A 26,664-nucleotide genomic window follows, 5' to 3' on the forward strand; every position below is an offset into this window, starting at 1 on the left:
GGGATGGGCAGCTCTAGGAATCAAAGTGCATGGGAAAAAAAAAAACGGATCATTTATGTTCAAATCTGGGAAAGTTCTTATAATTTCTAGTTTACTTAAGATATCCTAAAGGAGGAAACTGAAAGGTGGGCAACTTTTGTAAGATAATATAGAAAAACAGATCTAGGTAAATGAAGTACAGCTGCCCTGATTTTTAACAATATAGCGCGAGCGTCGACCAAACTGCTGCTCAGCGCCTTATAACAGCGATAAGCGTGCAACACGGTGAGAGTTCGCGCACGCGCACGAAGAGAGAGCGTCTTCTGCTACGCTGTTCGGATCACAAAGACACACGCCCTGTCACAATATCTGTTTGCGACGTTCCACATCCTTGCGCATGCACAAACTCTCGACGTGTTGCACGCTTATTGCCGTTATAAGGCGCTGACCAGCAGTTTGGTCGATGCTCGCGCTATATTGTTAAAAATCAGGGCGGCTGTACATAGCACTGTTAAACATGTACCAGAATTTAACGTGGCGTCAGGTGTGTACTTTTGTTGTTGAGTTTGCTTTGGACCCAAACTTGATATTCGAAAAGAGAGAAACAGTCTCAGAGCGAATAGCATCTTGGAAATGTGATGATACTGGTAAAAAGGGTATCCTTTTATGTTGTGCAAATTTACTACAGCTGATGTGCTGTGCCTTGCACTTTCAACAAATGAATTGCACTGAAGACTTTTATCACAGCTTATTTTGACCGCAAGGCATACAGTACATTACAGTAATAAAATTTTAGTTAATGGCTGCACGTACTTCAAACGTCAAGAACACCACAAGGAACACAGCTCCCGCTATACTCCCACTGTGCCTTCATATAGCGGAGATGTGATCGTAGAGGAATGTGGCAGTTGAAAAAAATTATGTCTTGACTGATCTGGAACAGTTTAAAGTACATTAAAATTATGACAAAATCTGCTGTGTTTGCTCCACTTCCGATTTGAATACATTCATACGTAGCAGGACCTTGCAAGCTTTTCTTGTTGCTGTTTTGTTGAAATCTTCACCATTCAGTTGGAGGAATGTTGCAAGCAGCAAATGCTCCTAGGTACATCTATGTTTGGCCCCCTATTCTAAAACTGCTCTGCTCATATAATCATCAAGATCAATTTATTCAGTTTTGTCTTGATCTTCAGCATATGACTCTTATTTACAAATTCTGTATTTGTGGAAAAACTGCTTTATGCTGTTGTTAGCCACACAGTTCTGGCAAGATACTTGAGTGCTCTTACGTACTGCAAGAAATGTTTGACAAATTTGTTAAGTCTCACATGTGTAATTAGGTAAACATGTTAATGTGCATGCACAAAACATGTTATCTTAAATTTCCTACAAGGCTTGAGGGCTGTCCAACTTTCTTAGCACTTGTGTCTATTAGCAGCCTCACTGCATTTGCTTTATTTGGTCTTTACTAATTTCCTGTGAGCTAGGAAGCGCAGTTTGTGATGGTCTGCAAGACATAGCACAGGTGGTAGCCAATCGATTTTCACTGCGAAGATTGTCACCTTTCAAACCAAACCTTTTGTTTAGTGCTTGGTGCTTCAGTAGTTACACTTGATATAGTATCGTGTTTAGTTACACTTGATACAGTATCGTGTTCTCAGCAGCTCCTTTTAAAAGAATAGCAAGCAGCTTCGAGAATGCACAAGAAATGGCAACCTTTAAGGTGAAAGTCTTACTTGGCTCATCAGTGGCTCGGACAGGAAGTGTCCATCGAAAATAGCACGAAACTCACATGATCTGGTTACATCAGCACAACATAAAAAAAGCATAATACATGATAAGTACCATCGTCCCACTCGGTATTGAAACGGCGAGGGGGTAACTGCATGCACAGCAGATACCCCATTGGGAGGGTCCCTCCCGCCCTTGTTACCTAAGGTACACCATTTGCTCGAACGGCATTACTAGCAGACTACCATGTCACGCCAGATTTCTTGTCTTTAGCATCAAAATTGTAATGCAACCATTATTTGTGTAGCATTTCGGGTGGTGTCATACCATTGTGCTACCGAATTGGTATGCATCTGCTAGTCTAGTTTGTGACAGGGATTTGTATAGATAACATGCGTAGCTCTAGTTGTGTGCGTTAATCACCTCACCATACCACGTGCCTACTGCAGCGGTTGTCGTCGGAGAAATGGAAAGACTACAGAGGACATCACACGAGCAAGCTTTTGATTTCATACACATAGGCAGTTCTAAGTCTCCCTGCTGAATTTTGTTTTTTTTTTACAACCAGCTTCATTGGCTTCCGTTCTGTCCTAATGCTGTGGGCAATGTCGGCAATTACATGTTGAACACATTATGTCGAAATTTACGGCCTAGGATTACACTGTAGCTCAAAGAATCACCTTAGCACAAAGAGTGGCTTAGTTTAAGCATCCTGGCCTTGTACTCCAAGGAGGCATATTTGTGTGTTGCCCTCGTGAAAATGCAACAGCTGCACCCAAGATGGCGCATGTATCCTCGTACTTAATGCTGGAGCACGTGGGCTACTGCACACTATTTCTCAAGGCGTTCTGAACACAATGTCTTGGTGCTATTGGCAAATCTGTGCAGTGGCTCAAAACTAGTTCCTTGCATTTGCCTATGCAAATTTGAGGTGGCATTTATCGACAGATTACTGCATTCTGATGGTAAAGAGTCTGATTTCACTGAAAATAAAAGCCTGAACTGAAACGCAGATGTTTACCACCACACTCAATTTTCGCAACCAAACCGCGAGAATGTCAAGTACTGTTTCGCTTGTGGATCTCGATGACCAGCCCATATCGCCAGCCATGTGCAAAACCTATTACCGAGTCCGTAATTCTCTTGATGTCATCATTAGTAATATGTGTCGCAGGTTTTAATAGCGTGGCTGAAAAAAAAAAAGATATTTTACATTAAACTCCAAAAGTTTTCACCAGTAATCGATTTTTTGCTGCCAATTGAACGTCAACAAGGCATTTAATGGCCTGTAAGTCGAACCTGACTGGAAGAGAAAATTAGGTTGCATTCTCCTTGGTTTCCCTGTAAAAATATTGCCCTTCTAAAGCTGGTGTTTTCGAAATATCTAGCCTCTAGGAGCCTTGCTAGCCCTGAAAGAGCGCTTCGGAAAGCAAGACATTTTGTGAACATTGGTCATTGTCAAGCACATGCGTAAAACAGTGAAGAAACATGAAGCCTTGTGTCCAATGTTCAGACTTGTGTATATGGCCAGCAGCAGTTAGCCACATGAGTGAAACGGTCCAAGGTAGCGGAGGAGAGGTTGGGGAGGAGCATATTTGAATTTGGCTGCTGAAAGGATGGTGACGATGGCGGTGGTTACATTTTACTGTTACAAGGTAGTTTGCCCAAAAGGTGGCATGGCAAATGTGCTCTATACTCGTGAGCAACTTTTTGCGGCTATACAGCGAAACCTTCAGAGCCAAATCACTGGGCAACAAAATATAGTCCCACCAGAAATTTCGCGGATTGCGTTCTGGAATATTGTACCAACACGGCACTATTCATGGTATTATTACGTCAGTATTATACTACAGTACAAGGCAGTACAATGTTAGTGTAGAGCATTATCACATCAGTAAAATGCGCTGTGCAAATTCCAATGGCTGCGCTATCTGTCAGAAATCCTGCAAAGCGTACTCTGGCTGCTTCTGCAGTTTTTACTCTCTGGTTTCTGTGTGCTTCGCAATGTGCTTGTTTCGACAATGTACGTAGAGTGTGATATTTATCAACCACGAATTTACATTTACATTGGCTTTCAGTGGTGTAAAGAAATACATCTATGCATCGTTGGCTGCTCGAAAACTATTCCAAGTAAAGGCGGAAGTGAAACTGAAACCGTAACTGAGGCCAGATATGCCAGAACTAATGGGTGTAGATACACCGTGACAAAAGCCCTCTCCCGTAGCCTTGCCCCATAGCCACAAAAAGCTGTCCACGTATATAGATAGGAATGTGTATAGGAAAAATAAATTTAAGCACATTTTTTCTGAAGTGTTGTAATGTAAATGCACACTGTTGCATTTGGCCCATAGGTTTATTCTTTAAGGCAAAAGCACTATTCGATGTGAAGCTTAAATCTCGATCTCTCTGTGTCTGAGGTCTCTGCCAAGGTTGAGAAAAATGATTTAAGTCCAATCAAGTTAAACCGTGTGCTCATAGCAAGGCAAGGGTGGGCCAAGGGTCCACTTCTCAAGTAACTGACTGTATGACCTTGTCCTTTGACCTTTAAATGGACTTGGCCCAGCCCCGAAATTGGGTGTCCCACCCCCAGAATTGACTTTGCACAGTTTGATAATTGAGGTGACCTGTGTCCAAAACCAACCTGGCCTGTGCACGGAATGGGCCTGACCCACCCTCAAAATTGAATTTGCACAATTCTAAAATTGAGTTGGCTCAGGTTCAAAACCGACTTGGCTCACCTTAATAATTAGGTCGAAAAGTCCTTAGATGTGGATGGACACTTGAGATTTGGTGCTTCTTCACGATACTGCGTTGGTTGGCAAAGTCAAATGGTCTCTCGTTTTGTGTTTTGTATTTTTTTTTACAGAGGCCTCACCGAACTGTTTTTGTTATCAAAGAATATCAATGCTTTCTATTTGCTTTGTTTTCTCAAATAGCCTTCTTGAATTCTAGCTTCCAGCAGTAAAGTGACTGTTGAAGTGACTCTCTCACTTCAACATCAAGTTCAAGTGAATCTCACTTTGAAATCACTAGGATAATGTGTCTCTTCAGCTTAAAACTACAACTTCTGAATTGCATTAAGGGGCTGCAAGTGTAAACAGTTGATTGTGTCTATTGCCAGCCTATGGACGGAAGTAGCATCTAACAATCGCCCTCTTATGTGGATTGTAAAACTGGACAAAGCTGTCTGCATCACTTGTCTTTAAATGGGGGGCACCAGGGGCAGATGTATTGCAAATTAGAAGGGGAGGGAGGGGCTACTGCCACCTTCTAAGCAAAAACTTTCATATCAGATGTCACGCTGTCTCCCTACCTCTTTGACAAATAAAGTGAAATAAATGCACTCTACAAATAGGCCCCTCCCCACACTCTAACTTTCCCCTGCAAGAGGTGACCATTAGTCGACAGAGTAAAAAATGATGGTAGAGACGCAAGATCTTTCTTTGGTGTGGTCTGCAGCGCAGCAGAAAACATGGACAGCCTCGTGGATTATGTAAACGTGCAGTAAATTTATATAAGGGAGGTCATTCGCTTCCACCATTGCCTAAAAGTTGGAGTCACGAGAATGAAAAGCAGCGACTATAGAGCACTTTTTAGACATTCGTATCACCTCATATCCTCTGTTGTTTCAGTCTGAAAGCTGTCGTTCGGCTTATTAAAACGAAACGGCGCAAGAACAAATTCAAGTACAAATTATTCAGCTTTCTGAGATGAACTCATATTGTGACTCGTGTGTACTCATGTCTCTTGTGTCGTATAAAAAAAAACATCATGCAAAAGTTTGGTATGTCTACTACTTCAAGGACGTGCTGTCTCTCCAACAGAAAGCAATGAACAGGGGTCAAAGTTTGTCTTAGTCTGTTAGCCAACATTTTGATATGAGGAAGATAAGTCCTCTGATTGGAAGGTTGGCTAGGATTCTGAAACCTGAAACTCCTTCAACCCTTCATTCTTTTTTTTTTTTTTTTTTTTGTTATCAAGAATCCCCTTTTCCTCCTTCTCCATTTTATCTATAACAAGTTGCTTTTGTTTCACGAGGTCTGAACTGCAAGAAGATATCACTGGGAGAGCTCAAAAAGATCTACTGTGGTTGCTTCACAAGTGCCCCTTTAATTCAAGTGTACTAAGGCAACGATTGGTTGTTTGTAAAAGGTGCTGGTGGTACTATATTAAAGTGACTTTTTTTTTTAGAGGAGCGAAATTGTTTTGTTTTTTCAACTTTTTTCTTTAGTTTTGTACTGTAGCATGTTGAGAATGTTGTGTATGTAATCCTGGTACAGAGAAGTCAGTCTTGTTCTTAAGAAAGTTATTTGTGGTGAAGTGGTTATAAAGGCATACCACTGCTATATATGGCCACAATCACTGCAAAGTATGATATAGTTGAAATGCTTTTTTTCCCTCATCTTTCTGTTCATGCAGAAAAGAACCAACATATTTGGGCTTCGATCATAATGTGTGCAGTTCATAATATACTTTCATAAGTAGTGAAGTTGCTTAGATGACTGACTTTCTTCATTTCGGCATGACTGCATTAGTATCTAGTAGGTTGCTTCTAGATATTATGAGAACAAATGCACCATTGTATGAAGGCAAGAAGCACGAGGCAAGAACTTGGTCTGTTCGTTTGCTCTGCCCTGTCCAGCTCTTCACTTTCTTAGGTCGCCTGCTGTCGTTTGTCTTCTCTGTTGTGCTGCAAGTTTTTTTCCCATTTATGTATTTAACCAACTTGCCCAGCAGAACGTTTCTCACTTGCTTGGCTTTCCTACAATTGTGCAGCCTGAGACAGAGAAAATTGTGCAGTCTGAGAAGTCCAGATGAAAGTGTGAAGGGATTTTGTGTTGACAAAGTGAGACCATTGTTTGTGTTGTGTGGCTATACCTTTTTTTAGTGCCCACATGATGATAGTATAGGATGGAAATTGGGCAAACTTAACAGTTTCTTCTTTTTCTGCCTGCTGAGCTTGAGGACACGAGTTCTATCCAGGCCGCGACAACCAGGTTTCAGTGGAGGCAAAACACGCGGCGTATTGCGTATTGTGGGAAGCCTGTGCATGTTAAAGGACCCTGGGAGTCAAAACTAATATGGAGCCTTCCATAGCCGCCGTTAATTTAGGATGTTATATGCTCCATATACCGTGCCATTTTTACTACCTTTTACATAAAGGTTGCAGTGGAGGACTTTCACCAGACAGGTCAGTTCCAAAGGAAATAACCTTCACACCACTTCTGGCTTTGCTACTTTGCCGACCAATGTTCCTGACGGTCAAAGAGCCATACGGTGTAGATCGAGCATGGGTATATTAACTTTGTTTCTTTTTTGCATACTGCTGGACATTGGGATGTCTCAACACCTAGTGGATTGTGGAATTCTAGTATGTTTAGAATGCGAATGTCATTGGCCACTACTCTGGGGATTCGGTGGGCGTCACGCTTTGTTCCTTATACTGCGTAATCAAATGAATAAAAAAAGCTTGTGTTTTGCGACTTCTGCATAATTATTAAAATGGAAAAATAGAGCTGTTCAGTAGAATGCATTTTTAGGCATGTTGGTTCATACAAGATGTTTCAGGGAAGACTAAGTAATGTTGAAACATCGTGGAGTCAAAGTAGAAACAAAAATATTTGTAATAACAAGCTCTCTGCAACGGTTGACACGAGATGCTGCAGAACTCCTCTAATAATCCAGTTAATCAAAACAGCTAATCAAAGTGGTCACAATAGGGATCGAGTTCGAAGCCATGAACAAGGTGATACCATATCAGTTTTTGGAACTAAAGAAAACTCGTTTTCTGAAAGTGTTTGTGGCGCAGATAGCCACAGTTGTTTATGCCCCCATTAAATTCCATAAACTAATTTTCTTAAAAAAAAAGAAAAAAAACTGCTTGCAAGGAAATCCGACACTTTTATCCATATGAAACCGAAACTGGCTGCCAGGGATGCGCGAAAATCTTGGCATAGAAGCGATGTCTGATGACCACGTGGCAGCAGTGACAACGGCTTTCAGTTTGAACTGCAAGCGGTATTGCGCCGCATCATGCCGCTTTTTTCACTTAAAGTTTGGTGTGAGGGAAAGGCGAGTCATTGCCAGCTGCGTGGTCGTTATTGTTAAGAACGACGGAGCTAAATAAAGTGCATGACACTTCACGGTAGAGCGAGCAGTTCGAATTTGGCGCCACTTCCACTGCATCACATGATCTCTGGACATTGCTTCTGTCTCATTTTTTTTTTTTTTTCTGTCTGTGTGTGTAAAGCTTGCGTGAACATTTGCTTTGAGTACGAAAAAATAAAGCGTCGGCTTTCCTTTTCTCGCGCTGTAGGACTTTAGACGATGAGTTTTCGTTTCAGGTGCTGACATGGCATTCTCTTGTTAACGAGGCTTCGAACTTCCTATTGGGGCTAACCACCCAACTGCGGTAATTAAGGTTAATTATCCTGTAGAGTTGATTTGATGGATAATTGGATGAATTTTGCAGCATATTTTGTCCATTTCGGCAGAGCGTTCGTTCTTGCATACATATTGTTTTATATTTCAATGTATTCCCTGAAACACCCTGTGTATAATATAAGGAGATGGATTGTGCGAACGAGAGGTCTATCATATAATCGCCTCATTCGCGCAACCCACATCTCTTTGCCAGAAAAAAGGAATGCCGAAAATAAATAAAGAAACAAAGAGAACACTACGGGCACCGTTTACCACTTCGTGTCAAGCTTTCTAGCAGGCGAGCAGTGCTGTATGAGCTGCAAGTACAGTGGTGACAGGCATGAAAACTAGGCTTGCACACGGCCGAGGAAGAAATGAAGGGATAAAATATGGAGGTCAACTACCTAGTTCTGACCAAAGGAGTTTGAACAAGTATCCTGAATCCTTGCTGCGCTCACGCCTGATCACTCGCGGCAAGGGCGGGCTACCCTGGGAAGCCGGCAGCCACTTGTGAACTTCCATAATTCTTATTCGCAACTATAGATCCGGTGTCATTTATCTATGTTTTGGGCTTTTAAGTGAAACAACCTGTGTTCGCACGCGCCCATTTCTGATATTTCTGGGTTTGTCTCGACAGCGCGTGAAAAGCACTTAGAATAAGCGTCACTGGGCTTGTTTTACAAATCCGCTCAACATCGCCTGCCACTCCTTTGTCTCCCGGAAGAGCCTGGAGGAGTTCCATCTAGCTTTGTCCTCATTGAACAGTGTGCAAACATGAGTGTCTCGGCAAGCAGCTGTCTGGTAACAGCACCATATCAGACCGCGGCGCTGAGGGGCTTTGTACTGTTCACGCGTCCATAAGTATGACCGTGCTTCGGTGGCGTCTCTTGACCCCAGAGGCGGACCTTTGGAGCGAGGCCGTAGCGAATGGTATCCACGCCACGGTTCGAAACGACGTGCTGTCGCAGCAGCTCCCGGTGGGTATGACCGGTGCCGCTGCCCGATCCTCGTGTCATTCCTCGCGCGTCAGCGACAGCTTGCGTCGAACCTGCTGCGAGCCACCGGCCAGGCCTTCGCTGGCGTTAGCCGCCCCCGCCGTTGTCATGGTGGCTGCGCTGCCCGTCTGGGAAGCCGTGGCTCCCGAGCCGCCCAGTAGCCTGTCCTGTAGCGTGGCCACCTTGGACATCATGTGCGACAGGAGTTGCCGCTCCTGCGGACACATAATCATGATTGGCACTTCAGGTGGAAGCCTTACTCCGTCCGACTCAACTACCTTACGCCAGTATCTGCTGTCAATATACGTTCTCTAAATTCCTTGCGCAGCCCTATGAGGGGACGGTCTCGTCTCAAGCCTTGACAACCTGATTGTGGTAACGTGACTTTGCAGTAACTCACTCGACAGGCTCTGCCTTCTGCTAATCTAGTTGCACTTATGTGTGAGGTTTCGCAACGGTTTGTCTTGCTCTGCATCTTCTGCGATCAATCTCTTGTCTTTTGTTTGGGCCCTGTTCACCACGTTGTAGCCTGCGCTGCGGTGCTGCACTCACCTTCATTTTGGCGTTTTTCACTGCTGCTGGAGTGTCTGGAATGGCGAGGGTGAGGATGAACTTCACGCCGAACACGAGATGCTGCGAAGAGAAATTCAGAATGACACAACCGCTTATACGCAGATGACGTACTTAATACACTTTTTCTCGTTTTTCTAAGGCTTGTGCTCGTTTTCTGCTAGAAAACATGCAGTGATCTGACCATGTTGTTATGGGGGCGGAGCTGGCATCATACTTTGGAAATTAGATTCTGTGGCGCGTATGGAGTAGCAGGGGCTCATCTGCGACCATTTGTAAATGTCTTGGAGGCCATATTAACTGCAACTGAATTGCTGCTGGAAACGCCGTCATGGAAACTCGGGGAGGTAAGAAAATGCACCGGCACAGCCAGCCGCTAATTCGCAACCTAAAGTTTATAAAAAGAGCGTAGCTGTCTGCACCATACTGCATATCACTCAGTTGCTTCGCAGGACATATGCAAGTGGGTTTGGTAAAGTAATCAGTGCTTCGTAACGTGCGGTATACTTGACGAAAACATATAATTCAGCTTTTCAAATTTATCTTTCTTACCGCATTAAGCTTGCGCACATATATAAGCCACAGATATAACTTAAGCCATACATTCAAATTATAGACATGTATGTGGGTTTATTAGAAAATAACGCACCAAATTCAAAAATGACTTCGCAATTATCTAACACCGTCAGTATTCCAAGTCTTTTTCGTCGATCACTGCTTGGCATTGACAAAGCATGTAGTACTGGAAGCTGTCACTGAACGTCTAATATATGTGTCTCCTCTCGCAGCTGCTGGTCAAATTTGTTATCGTCGTAGCAGTGCTTTTTATTACCGTAGCGCCTTACCAATAGAGTTTTAGCTTACCGTGATCCGCGATCCGCTACTGGGATCCGCCACCGCGCGTTCCACTGCGCATGCCCAGACCCCACTTGACGCCGACAGATGGCGCCACATACTGGATGTCTTTAGATGTCGGCACAGAGACCTGCCGCGTCGGGACCAATCAGCTTGACCGCCTCGCCCACGCGCGGTAGAGAGCCACGGCGGCGGATCACGGTAAGCTAAATCTCTAATAGAGAGATTTAGCACACCGTGATCCGCCACCGTGACACTCTACCGCTCGTGGGCGGGGCGTACAAGCTGATTGGTTCCGATGCACCAGGTCAATGTGCCGATATCAAGTATGTGGCGCCATCTATCGGCATGAAAGTGATCTGGGCATGCGCAATGGAACGCGTGGTGGCGCATCACGGTAGCGGATCGCGGATCACGGTGTGCTAAATCTCTCTAATAAGGGGCGCGCCACCACATGAAAAACGGCAGCGTGGTTCTGAAGCCTCTGTCGTGGAAGGCGCAGGAAAAAAAAAAGGTAATCATTTTCATTGATGTTGAGGAAATGTGAAATCCTACTCCTCTTCGACTCCGCATAGCACAATAAGTTTCATTATATATGTTTTTCGTTATATCGAATCTTTTTTTCAGCTCTCCCCTACAAGAGGAAAATGATATATTTTCCTCTCCATTTTTTCACCTGGCAACCGTGGCCTGTGGTTGCTTTGTGCACCAGCCGTGGTAGGTGACTCTTGCCAGGTGACAGCGGGGGACAAGTTTCACATTTACGGCATTCCTTATGATTTCGCATTAAAAGTGGTGTCGTGCTTCTGAAGCCTCTGTCGTGCAATGTGGGGAAAAGGCAAATACTCAGGCAAATACTTCGATATAACGAAATGATTGGTCATAGCAAAATACTTAGGTATACCGAAAAACTGATGTAAAGGAAACAGATATAACGAGACTCACTACATCCGAATTTCTCGTACTGTGCTGCCAACTAAGTTACTGCGGTGTACGTCATTAGCACATTGCTAATACATGTAGTTCGCATAAATAACAATCATCGCCTGTTATTTTCTGTCTCGGACGACGCGCGAAGTGTATACAAAGATTTTTTATTCAAATGCACATCACACAGCAAAGCGGATTCACCATTCTGGAAAGTGAATGATCCTACCGATTTCTCAGCGTAGAGGTGGGCTCCTGGTCGCCGCTCTGTTTAAGTATATATTTAAAGCCCAGACTTTTGTATGCCTATGGAAGCATAATCTTTCAAACAATTTCGTGATGAACCAATTTGTTCAGTGTACTTCGAAATCAGCGGAGACCAAACCTACGATAGAAAATCAGCTCCGCAGAGTGACGTTCCCGCCGCTATGGTTTAACGTGGAAAGTAAATAACGAGGTTCATGTAGAGAACATTGTGGTGACTGGACATAACTCTTTCATTGCCGTACGAAAAAAAAATCAGTCCTAATAGCCACTTTTAGAGCGCAGCGCTTTGGCGCCCATTCCTGCGTTTCGCGTCGGCGTCGCCATTCTCCCTCGTAACCTACTCCGTAGCCGAGGCAGTAAAGTCGAGGCAGCGAGCACTCCTGCCGCCACCGTTCGCCGCTGTGTACCCTCCCCCTCTCTCTGTTCTCCGATTGCTGCGCACGCTCCTGCCGCCACCGTTCGCCGCTGCGTGTACCCTCCCCTTCTTCCTGCGTGGCGGCGACGATGTTTTCCGGTTGCCGAAGCGCCGGCTCGGCATCAGCGGATCACGGTGCGTGCATCCCAAACCAAAACGCAGAACCACGTTGACTTAACTCGCTATCGGCGCCAGCGGCATCAGTCAGTCGCTGCTATCTCTTCGCTACGCAACGTTCCTATGGGCCCACTCGCTGTCTCCCGCGACCTTCCGATAACTTAATTGCTCTCTTCCTTCCTCCTCCAATGCCACCTCTGTGCGGCGGCAATGAGAGCGCCGGGGCGGTGGCGGCGGATCTCGATATGTGCACCGCCCGAGCCGAAAAGCATAGCCGCCGCCATTCGCCACTGCGAACCGGCTGCCTAAAAGTTGTCTGTAATCGTACATACATGTATTGCTCGAATTCTTTGCCTCAATTTATCGAAAAGCCGAAACAGCTGATGAGATGCGCTCACATTTCGTATTAGGAAGTAACGTAATCGTCGGCATTTTTTTTCCCATTCCTCACCTATTCACACCAAGTGTTCATTTGCCGATCCTTCTCACAAATGTGCTGGTTTTAAGCTAAGCTCCAGTAATTTAGCTCGACCCGTGGCTCATGACGTTTGAAAGTTCATGGGAATACTTCAAACCAGCAAAAATCTTCGGGTTGATTCTACAAGTGAGCAAATTAATCATAATTTGGACCAGATGGGAAATGAACACAACAGGGAGCGCCCCAAGCAGGACAAAAATGAAAAAAAAAAACGAAAAAAAAACTGAAACAAGACAGTTGCGCCTCCAGCAACTGGCTGAAGAAGAGGGCAGTTCATGCAAAAATAGTGAATTGGAATTATGTATTCACGAAATTCGGAATTTATGCAAACATATTGAAATATCTTTTTTTGCTCATTGTGTGCGCACATCGTAGTGTACAACACGAGGTGCACCTTGACAGCGTAGGACAAACATTGATTTAATGCTCCAATGAATGGTCTACAATCGCTTCGCAGTTACAAGCAGGGAAATACAGGGCGAGGCTAGTGAGCGCAACACGTCTTGAGAGCGAATATTTTATTAGCAGGTTGCCTTCGGTAAACATTCGAACGCAAATGTATCGAATTATTGCTTACATTACCTTGAAAATCCCTGGAAAAGGTATAACATTTCGCATTTATCGAGCTTTCGTTCAGCAGGACGTTCGGTATATCTACCACTACGCCGCGTCCAGGAAGTGGCGCTTCTATCGCACTCTTCTGTCAATTTTCTCGCACGGAAACGGGTCGGCAGAGCGGCCTTCGGTGCTTTACTGGCAACGCTGTGAAATCTCTCTCGATGACGTGAACGTAGGTTGCGTCTCAGGCTGCCTTTCGATCCCTTTTACTCATTTTAGTGCGAATGCATTCATATGCTCACCACCACCGACTAAGAATCTTGTCCGATCTTTGCTTGTGCCGTCGCTTTGATTGGCTGAGCTGTTTCGTGAAGTCACAACCATGTGGCCTGGCGCGGATAATTCAAACTAAGTCCGGTATAGCGGCTGCAATGCTGAAGCCTCCCATACGAGCCTTTCATGTTCGCCAGCCAACATAGAGACTGATGTAGACTATGACTGACCAATGACGGATCATGACCTCTTCTAATGATTTCACACCAATGAAAAAAAAAAAACACACACAGTCGGAGTAGGTCCAAACCGGTCGGATTCGGACCCGGGTACTCGGTTCATAGCCGAACGACGTCTTAACAACTGAGTCACTGCGGTGGATGCTTACACTCTTTATGACCAGGTTTATGCAGTTAAAGCTGCGCCGTCTGACGATTGGGCTCCCAGAGGGCACCACAAATAGGGTCAAGCCCGTGACCTTGACTATCAAGCGCGCCCTTCAACCGGAATTGATCGCGGAGGCCACGGTTAAATATTCGCCATTTCATGCGACGGCTCCCAGATGGCGCCACATGTAGAGCTAAAACTGCATCCCACCATGCCCATAGCCAGAGAAAGTTTGTATCAGGTAAGTGTCTTGTAACAGCAACAAAGACACCGAGTTAAATCAAGTAAGACGAAAAAAAAATCCCGTACTTTGACACTATAATCGATTTAAAAGCCCTGGCATTTTTTTCCACTCCGCATCGTTGCCTGTGCCCCCTCCCCTTCCCCGCCTTTTTTCGGCCAGTTCTTTGATCAGTGGCATAACCCTCCCCCCCACCCCCCTCCAACAATATTATTTTTGACTACGACACTCAATTCTAGGTTATATGATTATCTTATCTGGTGCCGGTCTCATGCGTCGTTTTGCCAATAATCGAATAGTTCATTCAGTTCGATATATTCAGGTTTGGCTGTACTCACTTCGAACGCGATGACGAAGATGAAGCGCCTGTAATCGCTCTTGAGGTTCCTGCCGAACGTGGAGGTGAAAGCAATGAGGAACGCGTTGCTGACCACGCCGCACACATTGATGAAGCCGAAAAGGTGGAACCACATTCCTGCGAAGACATAGAGCACGCTGTGAACGCTACAGTTACGCTGTGAACGTAACACATCCTAGCGAGAAGAGCAAATACTTCTGAGGTGGCTTTTTAGGGCGTTTTCACGCCACCTGCATGAGCTTACAGGGATCAGATTGCACGCTCTGTCGAAGCTCTGCGTGGCGTGTGTCAGATAACTGGGCTACATCGAGAGCGTCTGGGAATGACGTTGTCACACGCGTATCTATAATGGTGCTGAACATGCCCGGTCGTTTATCGCGAACCAAGCGGCTAACAGCAGCATTTTTTAGTCACGCTGTGGGACAATCGCAGCGCTACCTATGCAGTGCAGGTTGCCTATTCGGCAGATCGGTCGCGCTGCTAGTGTATTGCTAGTATTTTTACGTGTACATAAATAGGAAAAAAGAGAACATTCGTATTTGGAAAGGCTTGATCAGTATTGGCCTCGAGATCGAGCAGAGTCGCCACCTTGCGGCTCAGCGGCGAAACCTACTCAGTGTGGATGCGTTTTCGCGTCGCGTGCCAGCCTGCAGTGATTTACGCGCGCGCATGCGGCGTGTACAGGAGTGTTTTTGTTTGTTTCGCAGTTCCTGTGAGCTTTTGCTCACCTATATGCCTCTTACAAAATAAATATGAACAGTCTATTACCCCACGCTTCATTATATATATATATATCATATATATATATATCATATATATATATATATATATATATATATATATATATATATATATATATATATATATATATATATATATATATATATATATATATATATATATATACTTCTCCGTACCGAGCATGTCATGCTTTGATAAGGACATCATCCATCGCGGTCTTCCGAGCTTGAGATCCTTTGACATGCAATGTCTCAAACGAAGTGGTACTGTCGTTACCGCCGTGTCAAAGCAAAACAGGTCGTTGCCGTCAGTAAAAGTTAATGCAAACGCTCAGAAATCGCATATTCCCGTTTCTGTTTGGAATACCGCAGCTACTAAAACATATGCCACCGCAGACTGCTTCCGTGGCCTCCGCTATCGGCTCCGCCGCGCAGCGCCGTTGCTCCGGCCGTCCCATTCGCACGGAGAGAGCGTAATGCGGTGTGACTGCTGCTCTCGCCGCGCGTGGCGCGCGCTCCCCATGGCTCGCTTCCCCTGATGCGGACGGGCGCAGACGACGAAAACGCACTTATCGCAGGCTGTGTGCGACACGCACGAGAAAATTACCGCCCAGAAGTGCTGGTGAAAAACAAAGTAGCTTGCTGGTGCAATTAGGCAATTGCTTCTTGAATTCTGATGCTGACTTAGAACCGGGGAAAGGCAAATCGTCATGAGAGCGTGCTTTTGCAACATGCAGGTAATTTTCTTTGTGTACTGTTAAGGGTTTCAAAACACGAAATATTTTGCAGTTGAACAGAGCGGTTTATTTTAATTCTTAAATTCTTGTGCATATTAGCTTAGAACGAGAAATTACCTTTCATTTATGGGGATCAAGGAATTCTGCCAGTTTTCCTGTGTAGACAGGGTGTAAATCTGGTTTATACTTAAATGCGTGCAATAAATGTTAGCTTTCAGCGCTTGCAGATGCCACTCAATGCATTGTCCCATTCCTATTTTGGCCAGGGCAGTGCACAACAGCCTGCAATGGATAAAGTTTTTTGACCTTGTAGTGGAGGGAACTATGGCGGATTTAGTCTTTTTCTTTTCTTTTCATCCTCGGCAAAGAAAAAAAAAAGAGGGTTTAATTCAATAAACCTACAGCTTGGCAGGAACACAGATAAAATCATTTGAAGATACAATTTGCACTTTATTTAAAAAGACAAAATTGGAGCCATGATGTTCAGCATCAGTTTTTCACATTTTCTTTATTCTAAACGCGCAGCCCTTTCCTGTGCAGTGGCTTGCAGGCGAGCTTCTTGCGGTATGCTGCCCGGTCCGTTACAGTGGCGCCGACGTTGGATAAAAGTGGCCTAATGAACTTGTCGAAAACTACAACTAGTGTGCTTGTGGCGTGGTCATCTCTTGCTGGGCATACGAAAAGGGGGCACTGCTCCAGTCGAGGCAGTAACAGTTCAGCCAGTTGCTGACGCACGTTGGTCTTTTTTATGTGCGGCAGGGCAATATCAACTGCTTTTTTAATGGTCACGAGGACAGTGACAAGTTCAGACTTTGGGAAAATTTCGTTTCATCCACAATAATAGAGGAAAACCGCGCTTGCTCTTTTAACTGCCCCACCTCTTGCTTCAGGCGTTCTTTCATTAGTGGTGTGATCCCACTTTCACTATTGGATTTGCCAACGTAGCGAAGTAGCGTGTTTTTTTATGGCAGTTTCAAAAGGCCTCTGTTACGTATGTAACGGTATGCTTTACGGGACAAGTAGTACAAAACTACACATTCCCGTACAAAGTCTGGAGACCACACGGGCCGTTGCCTTGACGCATTGGTGATCTGTACCGCTAGGCAGTCCTCTAAGCAGAACTGGGCTGTGCCGAGCTTGTCCAGGCATTTTTTCAACGCTGAGTGGAGAGTGTGGTTTTCATAACCACTGAGTTTTCTTTTTAGGCGACTGCTTTCTCGTTGCAGTCTCCTGATAGTGTCTGCTTTCCTGAACAATTGCGCTCGCATTCGGTTTAGACCCCTTGCATCGGACTGCTTGCGTAGAAGAAGGTCATCGGTAGTTTGCGTTGCGCAATCACTAGTCTGCTGCTTCTCATATTCTGCACCGTTAGGACCTGCTTCATCTCCTTCCAAGGATGAATGAATCAGGCTGCCTTCATGCACTAGAGAAAATGAGCAGGCAGAAGTTGATGAACGGCTTGTGCATTCTTCGCGACCATAGGCTGACTCTGCATCTTCATCGCGGCCGCTTGATAAACTTGATGCCCTTTCTTGGTTTGGTGCGGAATTCTGCGACAATCGCCGTCTGTATGCACGATAGAGTTGCGTGAGTACGTTTTTTTTTTTTTTTTTTTTGCTTTTAAACCTCTGTCGCAGTGTCTCAATGGTAAGGGCGCTCGACTGCTGATTTCGAGAACGGGGGATTCAATCACAACCGTTTCGAAAGGCGTTCCCCTGCTGTGGGATTTGACTGCACAATAAACAATCCCACGTGGTAAATGTGGTGTTAATAATGAAAAAAAAAAAAACTACAGCAAAAACCAGCCTTTGCAATCATCCGTCATAGCTGATGCTGCTTAAATTTCATGCGTTAAACCCGGGCCAATATGCATTTCTTTTCGTTTTTTTTTTTTTTTTTTTTGAAGGCTTCTGTGCATCCGTAAAAGTTTTAGTGAGCACATTTTGCTTTAGAGAAATGCTCGAATGTTTGGGAAACAAATTCCCTGCACCTAATTGTTACCCTAAATATTACATAATACACCTAGATCAACGTACTTTACTGGTAGCCTATTATAATCATTATAATCCCTTTTCGTCCACGTGCTGTCTTCCGACAAAACTCGTCATTTCTGACAAGAGGAGTAAAACAGCTTCATGCGGGCTTAAATATCAGTGTTTAGTTCGGGAATAAATACATTTTTATAGTCGCATGATAAGATGACCTCCATTTCTTTCGGAATAGTTTTATATCCGGCATCTGTTTTGGAAGCAACCCTAATATTTTACTTCGCGTAAGATTTAGTCACTGCTAAATAATTAGTGATAAAGAAATTTTCAGCCTGTAAAATTGGTTCCCAGAACATGACAGTCCCCATGCGCAGTTTATAACGATGTCTTCGCAGCAAGTAATTCGTAGCTTGCCCTTTAACGTTACTGAAAATTAATCGCTGATCATTGTAAATTCTGTCAAGTGTGTACTAGTTCTCTCACACGGTGAAATTTATTCGCATTGCAAAACAAAATAATTTCACTACAAATTTACCATTATATATATATTAGCATCACACACATCAGAAATCCCTTATACTTTCCTCGGTTTCACGAAATCATTTACAGTTAGTGGCGCATGCATTAATACACTATCACATTCTATGACAGTGGCCGCAGAAAGCATCTCGGCAAATTCAATCCACTCAGCGCTGTACACGTGAACAATCAGCTTTCCTGTGCGGCGAGGTTTCCTGTATAGTGTCGGCGTGATCTTATTTTTGGGAAATACTTGTGCGTGGTTGTCTGGACCCAGAGTTGATGTGCACTCAGTCTAAAGCAACTCGCCATGCAGTGCGCTGCCAATGCTACATTTAACCTGCTTAATCCTCGAGTCAAGTGCGATATAATGAACCAGGCTTTCTCGATTCAATCTAAATTACTGCAGGTCAGAGCACGAACCTTGTATCTGCGTGGGCTTGACACTAAATTCGCCGGTCTCACTCGCATGAGACACGCGCAAACTGTTTAAAAGTCGATAAGAAAAATAAAGCTGTCGTTAGGCAGGCCCAAGAATTAGGCGCGTGAGCGCGGTACAGCGCAAGAAACGTGCAAAGTAAATCTAGAAGACTGGTGGTTGCGTGCTTTGTTTTCCTAAAATCCGGTCTTCTTCTGCTGCATTGGCGAAATCCTTCGATTTTGTTTCTGAAGTATTGGAGAAATACTGCAGAAGGCACGTTTTCATCGCCAACAAACCCGCCGTAAACTCGAAAGCAGACCTACGCAGCGTGCGTTTCTGCGAGCGCCGCCGGCTGCCGATCCACACTACCGGAGTGACGGTGGCGCCGCCTCTAGGTCGATCTCGCGGCGAATAGGTCATTTAAACAAACAAACAAAAAAAAAAAAAGTCACGAAGTGAGCGGAATCCCGCTAAACCTCTGCCTATAGGTCATGCTGCTAAATTCGGTTATTGTTTCTCTTGACCGTCTCCGCAAACAGGTATGTTCTCTTCGCTATCACACACGTCTCCGGTCGATGCAAGCTGTCGATAGAAGCCGCCGCACTTGTCATCGCTGTGTGCATGTGTATCCAGGAAGATAAAAGGCGAAGTCGCTTGCTGAGATCATCTACGTTTGTTCTTAGTGTTGAGCAGAGAAACGTTTTTTGCTTTACACCGATTGAGCAACAGTTCTACCGTTTTCTGTGCGAGTGGGCCGCGTTTTTATGAGCTCTCTGCTTCGAACGATTCGGCCAGGTTTCGTTTGGTTCGGTTTGTGGTGTTTAACGTCCCGAAGCGATTCATTAAGAGGTACGCCGTAGAGGTGGGTTCTGGATAATGTCGATCACCCGTGGTTCTTTAACGTGCAACAACACTGCACACTACACGGGCGCCTTGCGTTTCGTCTCCATCGAAATGCGGCCGCCGCGGCCAAGATCGAACCGGAATTCCCCGACTTGTAGTCGAGCGCCCCAACCATGTGGACTGAGCCGTCGCAACGCAGTGGTGATTCTGTCGGGTTCATTGACGTGATATACTCAATTTGGACTGAGAAATACAGGATTATTTTAGAGGCTACATTGTCTTGAGACATTCTAACGTGAAAAACGTAACCTGTTTCATTAATTTATTGGCTCGCGCACGGTGTAAGATGCTGTTGGAAGAGAAGGAATGAATAGCAAAAGAAAATAGATATCTCCGTGTTTTTGTTATTGACTGTGGGAACGTCTTTGACCTTTGAAACCGGAACTCGTGTTGTGAAATACTTCCTCATGCTTGTCTTTCAAGGTATAGTAGAAAAATAAACAGAAGCGATTTTCGACCTTAGGCTTTGATTGGGACTTCCACCTTCCTTAGTAAACGTTCCTTTGCGCACTGAAGGTAATCTGCTCACATTCACAAAGAAGACGGCGTCCTGCTATGACCATCAAAGCATTGCACGCTGGTCCGCTGCTTTAAGTACTTGCCCGCGCACCGGTCATCCCGCGAACCCAAGTTATGGGCGCGGTATGGCAAAGCAAACAATGACTTTCCGTGGAGAGAAGCGTCAAATCGATACCTTTCTTATCGGTGGTGCTGCGGGCTTTGTCTCGGTGGCGCTCTGAATGTCGTTACGGCGCGCAGCCGGGATCCAGACGAGCACGCGAGCCATTCGAAATGCCGTTTCCATGGCAACAGATTAAGCCGCGTCGTCATGTCGTCTACCTAAGTAACAAGGAAGCCTACTCTTGCTGCCATATTTCATTGTTTTTGTTGTTGTTTTTCTGGTGCAGTGTGAAATATACTCGCCAGAAGAGCGTAGGTGCGCTAAATGTTGTGACCCGCTACCGTGCAGCTGGCTGGCTGCTAGCGCAGTCCAAGCCGAATAAAGATCAAGGCGCTTTATTGCTATTATTTTTTCGCAAGCATTGCTAATATTAACGCTTTTACGGTGACAGCTACGCTATAGATGGCTCACAATATCCCTGATGTGCCGGTGTGGGATTGATTGCAGGAGCATGACAACGATCCTAGTCAGGTACCTTGGGGGAGATGTTGGCGGCTTAGATTTTCGTGAATGTACGGTGTGTAGTTTTCTTTTTAATCTACAATATGCAGCATAGAAATAACGCGCGGATACTGCAGTCATCATCATCATAAACATCAATGGGTTCTGGGTTCTATGTTCTTAAATAAAGTGTCTATCTCTCGGATGAAAACTAGGACACAAGAAGAAAGGCTTTTTAAGCGCGGATTAGCGCAGTGAGACAGTGTCAAGATGAATGTCCTTTACGGGTCCTCTTGCTAAACCACAAGATCATTGCTGGGAAAACCTGTGAATAAAAGACGGACATTTGCCCTCCAGTCTGGTTAAAATTCATGCCGACGTCCGGTGTAGCGGGTTTGCTTTGTTTCATAAGGATTATGTTTGTCTTTTTGTTTTAGCCATAAAATTGCGCTGGAAGCTGTGAGCAAAGTTTCTGTTAAGGGCAACTCCGCTATTTTTTATTCTTTTTTTTTTTTCATCCTCCTCGGATTTTGTAGAAGCTTCTGCGATGTGTTCTCCTGTTTTCTAGTCATTTGTACTGAATTTCGTGACGTTTTAGTGTCTTGTTACAGCTGAAATAAATTTTAAAAAATTACGAGAGTTCAACGCTTCTGAACCAAATATTGAGCGAAAGCATTAGCTGCGGGTGACCGAGCATTCTTCTTCTCTTTCTCTTCTTCCTCAGCCCACATATAAAGCCCCGCTTTAACCAAGCCGTACGAACGTGCCTTAGTGGCCGATAGGCGTAACTTGAATGCCAGGGTCCTAGCAGGCTGATTCTGACATAAACGTCCCATGTGAAACGAGAGACCCAAGTTGGTAGCTCCTGCCAACTGAGCCGCGACTGCGACCGCGCCACGCCGACCGCTTGAGTTGGGAGCCCATCTCTCGCGTTTGTGTCACGTGGGGTGTAACGTCACAGCGTCACGTGGGTAAGACGTGGCTATCGCCGCGCTACGCCGACCGCTTGAGTTGGTAGCCCAGCTATGGTGGCTAGCCCAGCTCTCACCCTAGTGTCACATGGGGTGTGACGTCACAGCGTCACGTGGGTAAGACGTGGCTACCGCCGCGCTACGCTGAAGGCTCGAAACCTAGAGTAGTATTGCTATCGCAATAAAAATTCCCATTTCGTGATCGCAATAGGGGAGATTCCTACGGGCAACCTTGTGTGCATGACGTCACTGGATACAAAACCATGTATATTCGATTTGCGCTTTTGCTACAGTACAAAAGGTGTAATCTTACTTTTGGTCACTTCGTGTCATATAGTGACTCCAGCTGTCACTTACAGTCACAAGTTTAGCTAATCAACGCACAGATGACATATTTTGTGCCCTTATAGCCGTAACTCCACAAAAGAGCATATCGTGCAGGCATATGTAGGTTTGCCTAAAGTTTCTGTGGGTTTCGGTTGTCGGTTTTATCTACTTTATCCTTTGATAAGCGATTTTCTGTAGCGGAGAGAAGTGTCTCTAACAAATGGAATATGAAAATGAACTACAAATGTTAAAAGCAAAAACAAAAACGGAATCGGCCTTTAAGGGGATCGATACTGCGGGAAAGTCTACCCAGTTATTATTACTTACCCTTTCCGGCCATTTTCACGTTTGTCTGCAGCGAAATCAGACATGACAATAATTGAATTACAGCAATAATTGAATTACAGTAATTTAATTATTTTATGGTAATTTGTAATGTAATGAATTACTTGTTCGGTTCGGTAATTTAGTAATGTAATGAATTAATTTTGGTCGTAATTTCGCAGTAAAAATAATTAATTCCTTTCGAAATTACTTTGACAAAAGTGCGCCACTATTTCTTCAATAGACAACAAAGTAGAGTGCCGCGAAAGCAGGAACGACATGCGGAAAGCTGAACCCAGCGTAACGTATCGGCAAAAGGAGACAGAATTGAGCAGAACAGTGCGTCTGAGACCTTGTGTGTAGCAGGGCCACTTAGTGCGGCTATCCCATGGCAGCCATTCTCTAAGCAACAGGATACAAGGCGCCAAGAGAATGCCGAAGAGACAGTGGTGTAAGAAGGCGGGAGTTGAAAACTAGGTAGCGCAGCGCAGTGGCACTCCCTGTTGCGTCGGCTAGGGCACAGTGGCGCTTGGTTACACTCGTCACCACGGGGCGAGGGAGGATTGGGGTTTGGGGAGATAGGCGGAAGGGTCCATGGCGTGAGCCATCGTAGCTTGAGCATTACTGAGCAGTGAGCACAAGGTGCCGACGTCGATTCTTGGGACTGCGGAAACAATAACCTAGGTTTTTCGGGCCTTCAAATGGCGGAGACAGCTCCGGGCAAGCAAGACGGTGGGTTCGCCGGTCATTTCACGATTGCTCGATCATGCTTCTGCTTTTTTTTCTGTTGTCTTGTTTTTGTAATGGCAAGTGCTGTAGGAAAGAGGAAAGGAATAGCTCTCTGGGATGGAATTTGGCGGGCAAACGAAATAATGTGTGTTTCGCGTCTGGAGAACAAGTTGCTATTTTGCTTACTAGCTTTACTTAGTTTTTGCACGGATGGAAACTAAAAAGTAATTTAAAAGTAATCGAATTACTCTGTAGGAGAAATTGTAATGTAATTTAATTACTTTCCTACGATTTTCAGCAAAGTAATTAGTAATATAATTTAATTCCTTTTCAAAAGTAATTTTGCCATGTATGAGCGCAATACACAATTTATTGGTGAAAGAATTGGACATTTTCCCATCAGTCGATTTAAACTCGTCAGGCCCTTGCCAATAATAACCTGTTGCGATCGTTTAAATTGAATAGCAGCGTAGTGTGCGCTCTGAGATGCACGAAATTAAATAAATGCGATGAATACATTTCATAAAGTTATGAAATATGCAGGTGATGCGACATCAGTAATTTTTTTCTCGAGCTTATCAATATTAAATTTTTTTGTTTGGAGTGCTCGTTTGTGATCACAGTAAACGCGGTGTTTCATCGGTAGAAGCCAACTTTCATTTGCATGCAGTGTCCCTTAATTATTCAAGAACGCATTCCGTTCTTTTCTATACAATAAAAAAGAATATATATATATATATATATATATATATATATATATATATATATATATATATATATATATATATATATATATATATATATATATATATATGTATATATATATATATATATATATATATATATATATATATATATATATATATATATATATATATATATATATATATATATATATATATATATATATGCACTCACCGATGTCGTCGTCCCTGAAGGGTACCGGCCTTCGGTTGAGCCAGAGAAGCCTATTGCCGTCGATCCGGAGGTCGAACATGTTGTACAGCAGCGCTAGGAGCGGCGCCAACGGGAACGAAGCCGCAAACAGCTGCCGTAATAATGTGAACAACAAATACGCGTCAGTCTTCAGCATTCGTCTGCTGTCTCGAGATTCATGCATGGTCATCTGAGCGCACCTTCATTGTTGCGTTTCACTTAGTATTGGAATGAATAGGAGCGGATGTCTGGAGCTAGCTTTCTGACACCGAGATCGTTACAGCAGCAAAAAAGCTCAAGATAGAAAGGGCGGAAATCCTTAGTCCTCTAGCATCTCGAGTTTCTTTGCGGTTAGCCAGTCCCCTGCAGTGTATACTAGTGAGTCGCGATAACCTACCAATACGAAGGGTACCATAGCTAACTGCACAAATGCACTAGAAAATTAATGAGTGATCTTTTATGCGAGAACTTTTGATATTGCACTGCGTGAAGATGGTATATACGATAAAGAAAATATTAACAAATGGAATGTGGCGCCAGCCAGTCAACGTTTATCGAACCATTTCTTCAAGCCATTCTCGGTCTGTCCTAGGCCGCCAAAGCCAGACCAGCGCATGATCACTTGAACTTTGCCTACCGTTATATAAGTTCGTAGTCGACTCGAGCAGACACTGATATGTGACGCGCATTCTCCCGTGACCCTGGTCATGCGTAAGCCCACTTCAGCATCGTTTCTTTATGCGTAGTTTTTAGCGTTATTCTTTTCCCTGATGAGGTCGCAAAAAGCGCGTAAGAGCACTTCATCTGCGTTTTTATAAGCATGGTTCCTGGCTATTTTTTTATTTTCCTCGACATTATTGCGAAAAAATGACGTTGGTTTAGTCATATAATTAGCGCTAGTTTTACGTGCAAATGCCAGAACCTTATTAAGCTTAATTAGGATCACGAAGGTGTAATTACTATCAAAGCTTGTCCGAACAGCAACGTGCTAAAGTAATGTGTCCTTGCAGACATTTAGGCTTAAGCCTAACAGACATTTAGGCTTAAGCCAGTTAGGCTTAGAAGGCGTAATTATCCGATGCGCGTTAGACACGTTCAGACATCACTTTCAACTTGCGATGCATACAGATCTAATTAGTGTTGATTCGATATATGTAATTATCTTTGATGTTGCCCTTGAGCTTGATCATGACTGTGGTATTGATGATAGCCATGATCGCTCATAGCAAGTAGTGGTATAACCCTGTATTGCAAAGCTAGGCTTGGTTGTCGCCATATAGGAATACTCAGGTGGAAATTGGCGAAATCCTAGAAAAGCTTTCGCGCTAAAAATATGCTGGCTCACTTCTGGAATTTTTATGAGCATATTCCCGGCAACGTCTCTGTTTCTTGAAGAGGTTGCAAAGTTCTGTCAGTCCATCTGTGCTTGTGTAACCACCAGTTGTAGCAACGCTTCTTTCCCTGACGATGTTGCCAAAAACGCGTAAGCCCACTTTTCCTGCATTTTTATAAGCATAGTTCCTGGCAAAATTTTCCTTAACATGTTTCATTGTATCTTCACCATGCTTCATCTGCCGCCATCATCTGTGGCGAAGCCCTGCCAGAAACTCCTCCGTTCCTTGAAAGTGTCGGGCCTGCACGACAGGCTGTGACTTTGCAGTGCGCTTTTCGCCTACTGACTTCTTTGGCTCCCTTCTTTTTTCTTTCACCTTTATATCTTCACCCCATTAACTTCAGTGCAGGGTATCAAACCCTTTATTTTTCCAGTCGACCTTCCCGCCTTTACTTCTCCTTCTCATCCTTGATTAGGTCGCCAAAAAGGAGTAAGGCCAATTCGTCTGCATTTTTAATAGTATAGTTCTGGCAATGATCTACTTCCTTGTCTGGGTTACTAAAATGCGCACGCCCCTCATTTGCATGTTTCTTTTTTATATATAAGACTAGATCCTGGCAATCTTGGCGATTTTCCGAAAATAGGCTTTCGCGGGCTGGTCTGTTTTCTCTCGTTTCGAGTTCTTTTGTGTGTGTGTGTGTGTGTGTGTGTGTGTGTGTGTGTGTGTGTGTGTGTGTGTGTGTGTGTGTGTGTGTGTGTGTGTGTGTGTGTGTGTGTGTGTGTGTGTGTGTGTGTGTGTGTGTGTGTGTGTGTGTGTGTGTGTGTGTGTGTGTGTGTGTGTGTGTGTGTGTGTGTGTGTGTGTGTGTGTGTGTGTGTGTGTGTGTGTGTGTGCGTGTGTGCGTGTGTGTGCGTGTGTGTGCGTGTGTGTGTGTGTGTGTGCGTGTGTGTGTGCGTGTGTGTGTGTGTGCGTGTGTGTGTGTGTGTGTGTGTGTGTGCGTGCGTGCGTGCGTGCGTGCGAGATTGGGAAACCAAAGCCAA

General features: G+C 44.4%; 1 protein-coding gene across 1 annotated transcript in view; it reads right to left on the minus strand.

Moving 5' to 3' along the window:
* Positions 1 to 8,921: 8,921 nt before the first annotated feature.
* Positions 8,922 to 26,664, minus strand: part of LOC146191534 (anoctamin-7-like) — a 123,859-nt gene continuing 106,116 nt past the window's right edge. The window contains exons 15-18 of the mRNA XM_084599966.1: positions 24,275 to 24,404; positions 14,555 to 14,691; positions 9,681 to 9,761; positions 8,922 to 9,343 (exon numbers count right to left, since the gene is read on the minus strand). Coding sequence (XP_084456092.1) covers positions 9,146 to 9,343; positions 9,681 to 9,761; positions 14,555 to 14,691; positions 24,275 to 24,404 — 546 coding nt within the window. The 3' untranslated portion in view covers positions 8,922 to 9,145. The remainder of the gene's footprint in view (positions 9,344 to 9,680; positions 9,762 to 14,554; positions 14,692 to 24,274; positions 24,405 to 26,664) is intronic.

This window comes from Amblyomma maculatum, chromosome 4 (genome assembly GCF_055883805.1).
Source record: "Amblyomma maculatum isolate TAMU_Amacu chromosome 4, ASM5588380v1, whole genome shotgun sequence".
NCBI lineage: Eukaryota > Metazoa > Arthropoda > Arachnida > Ixodida > Ixodidae > Amblyomma > Amblyomma maculatum.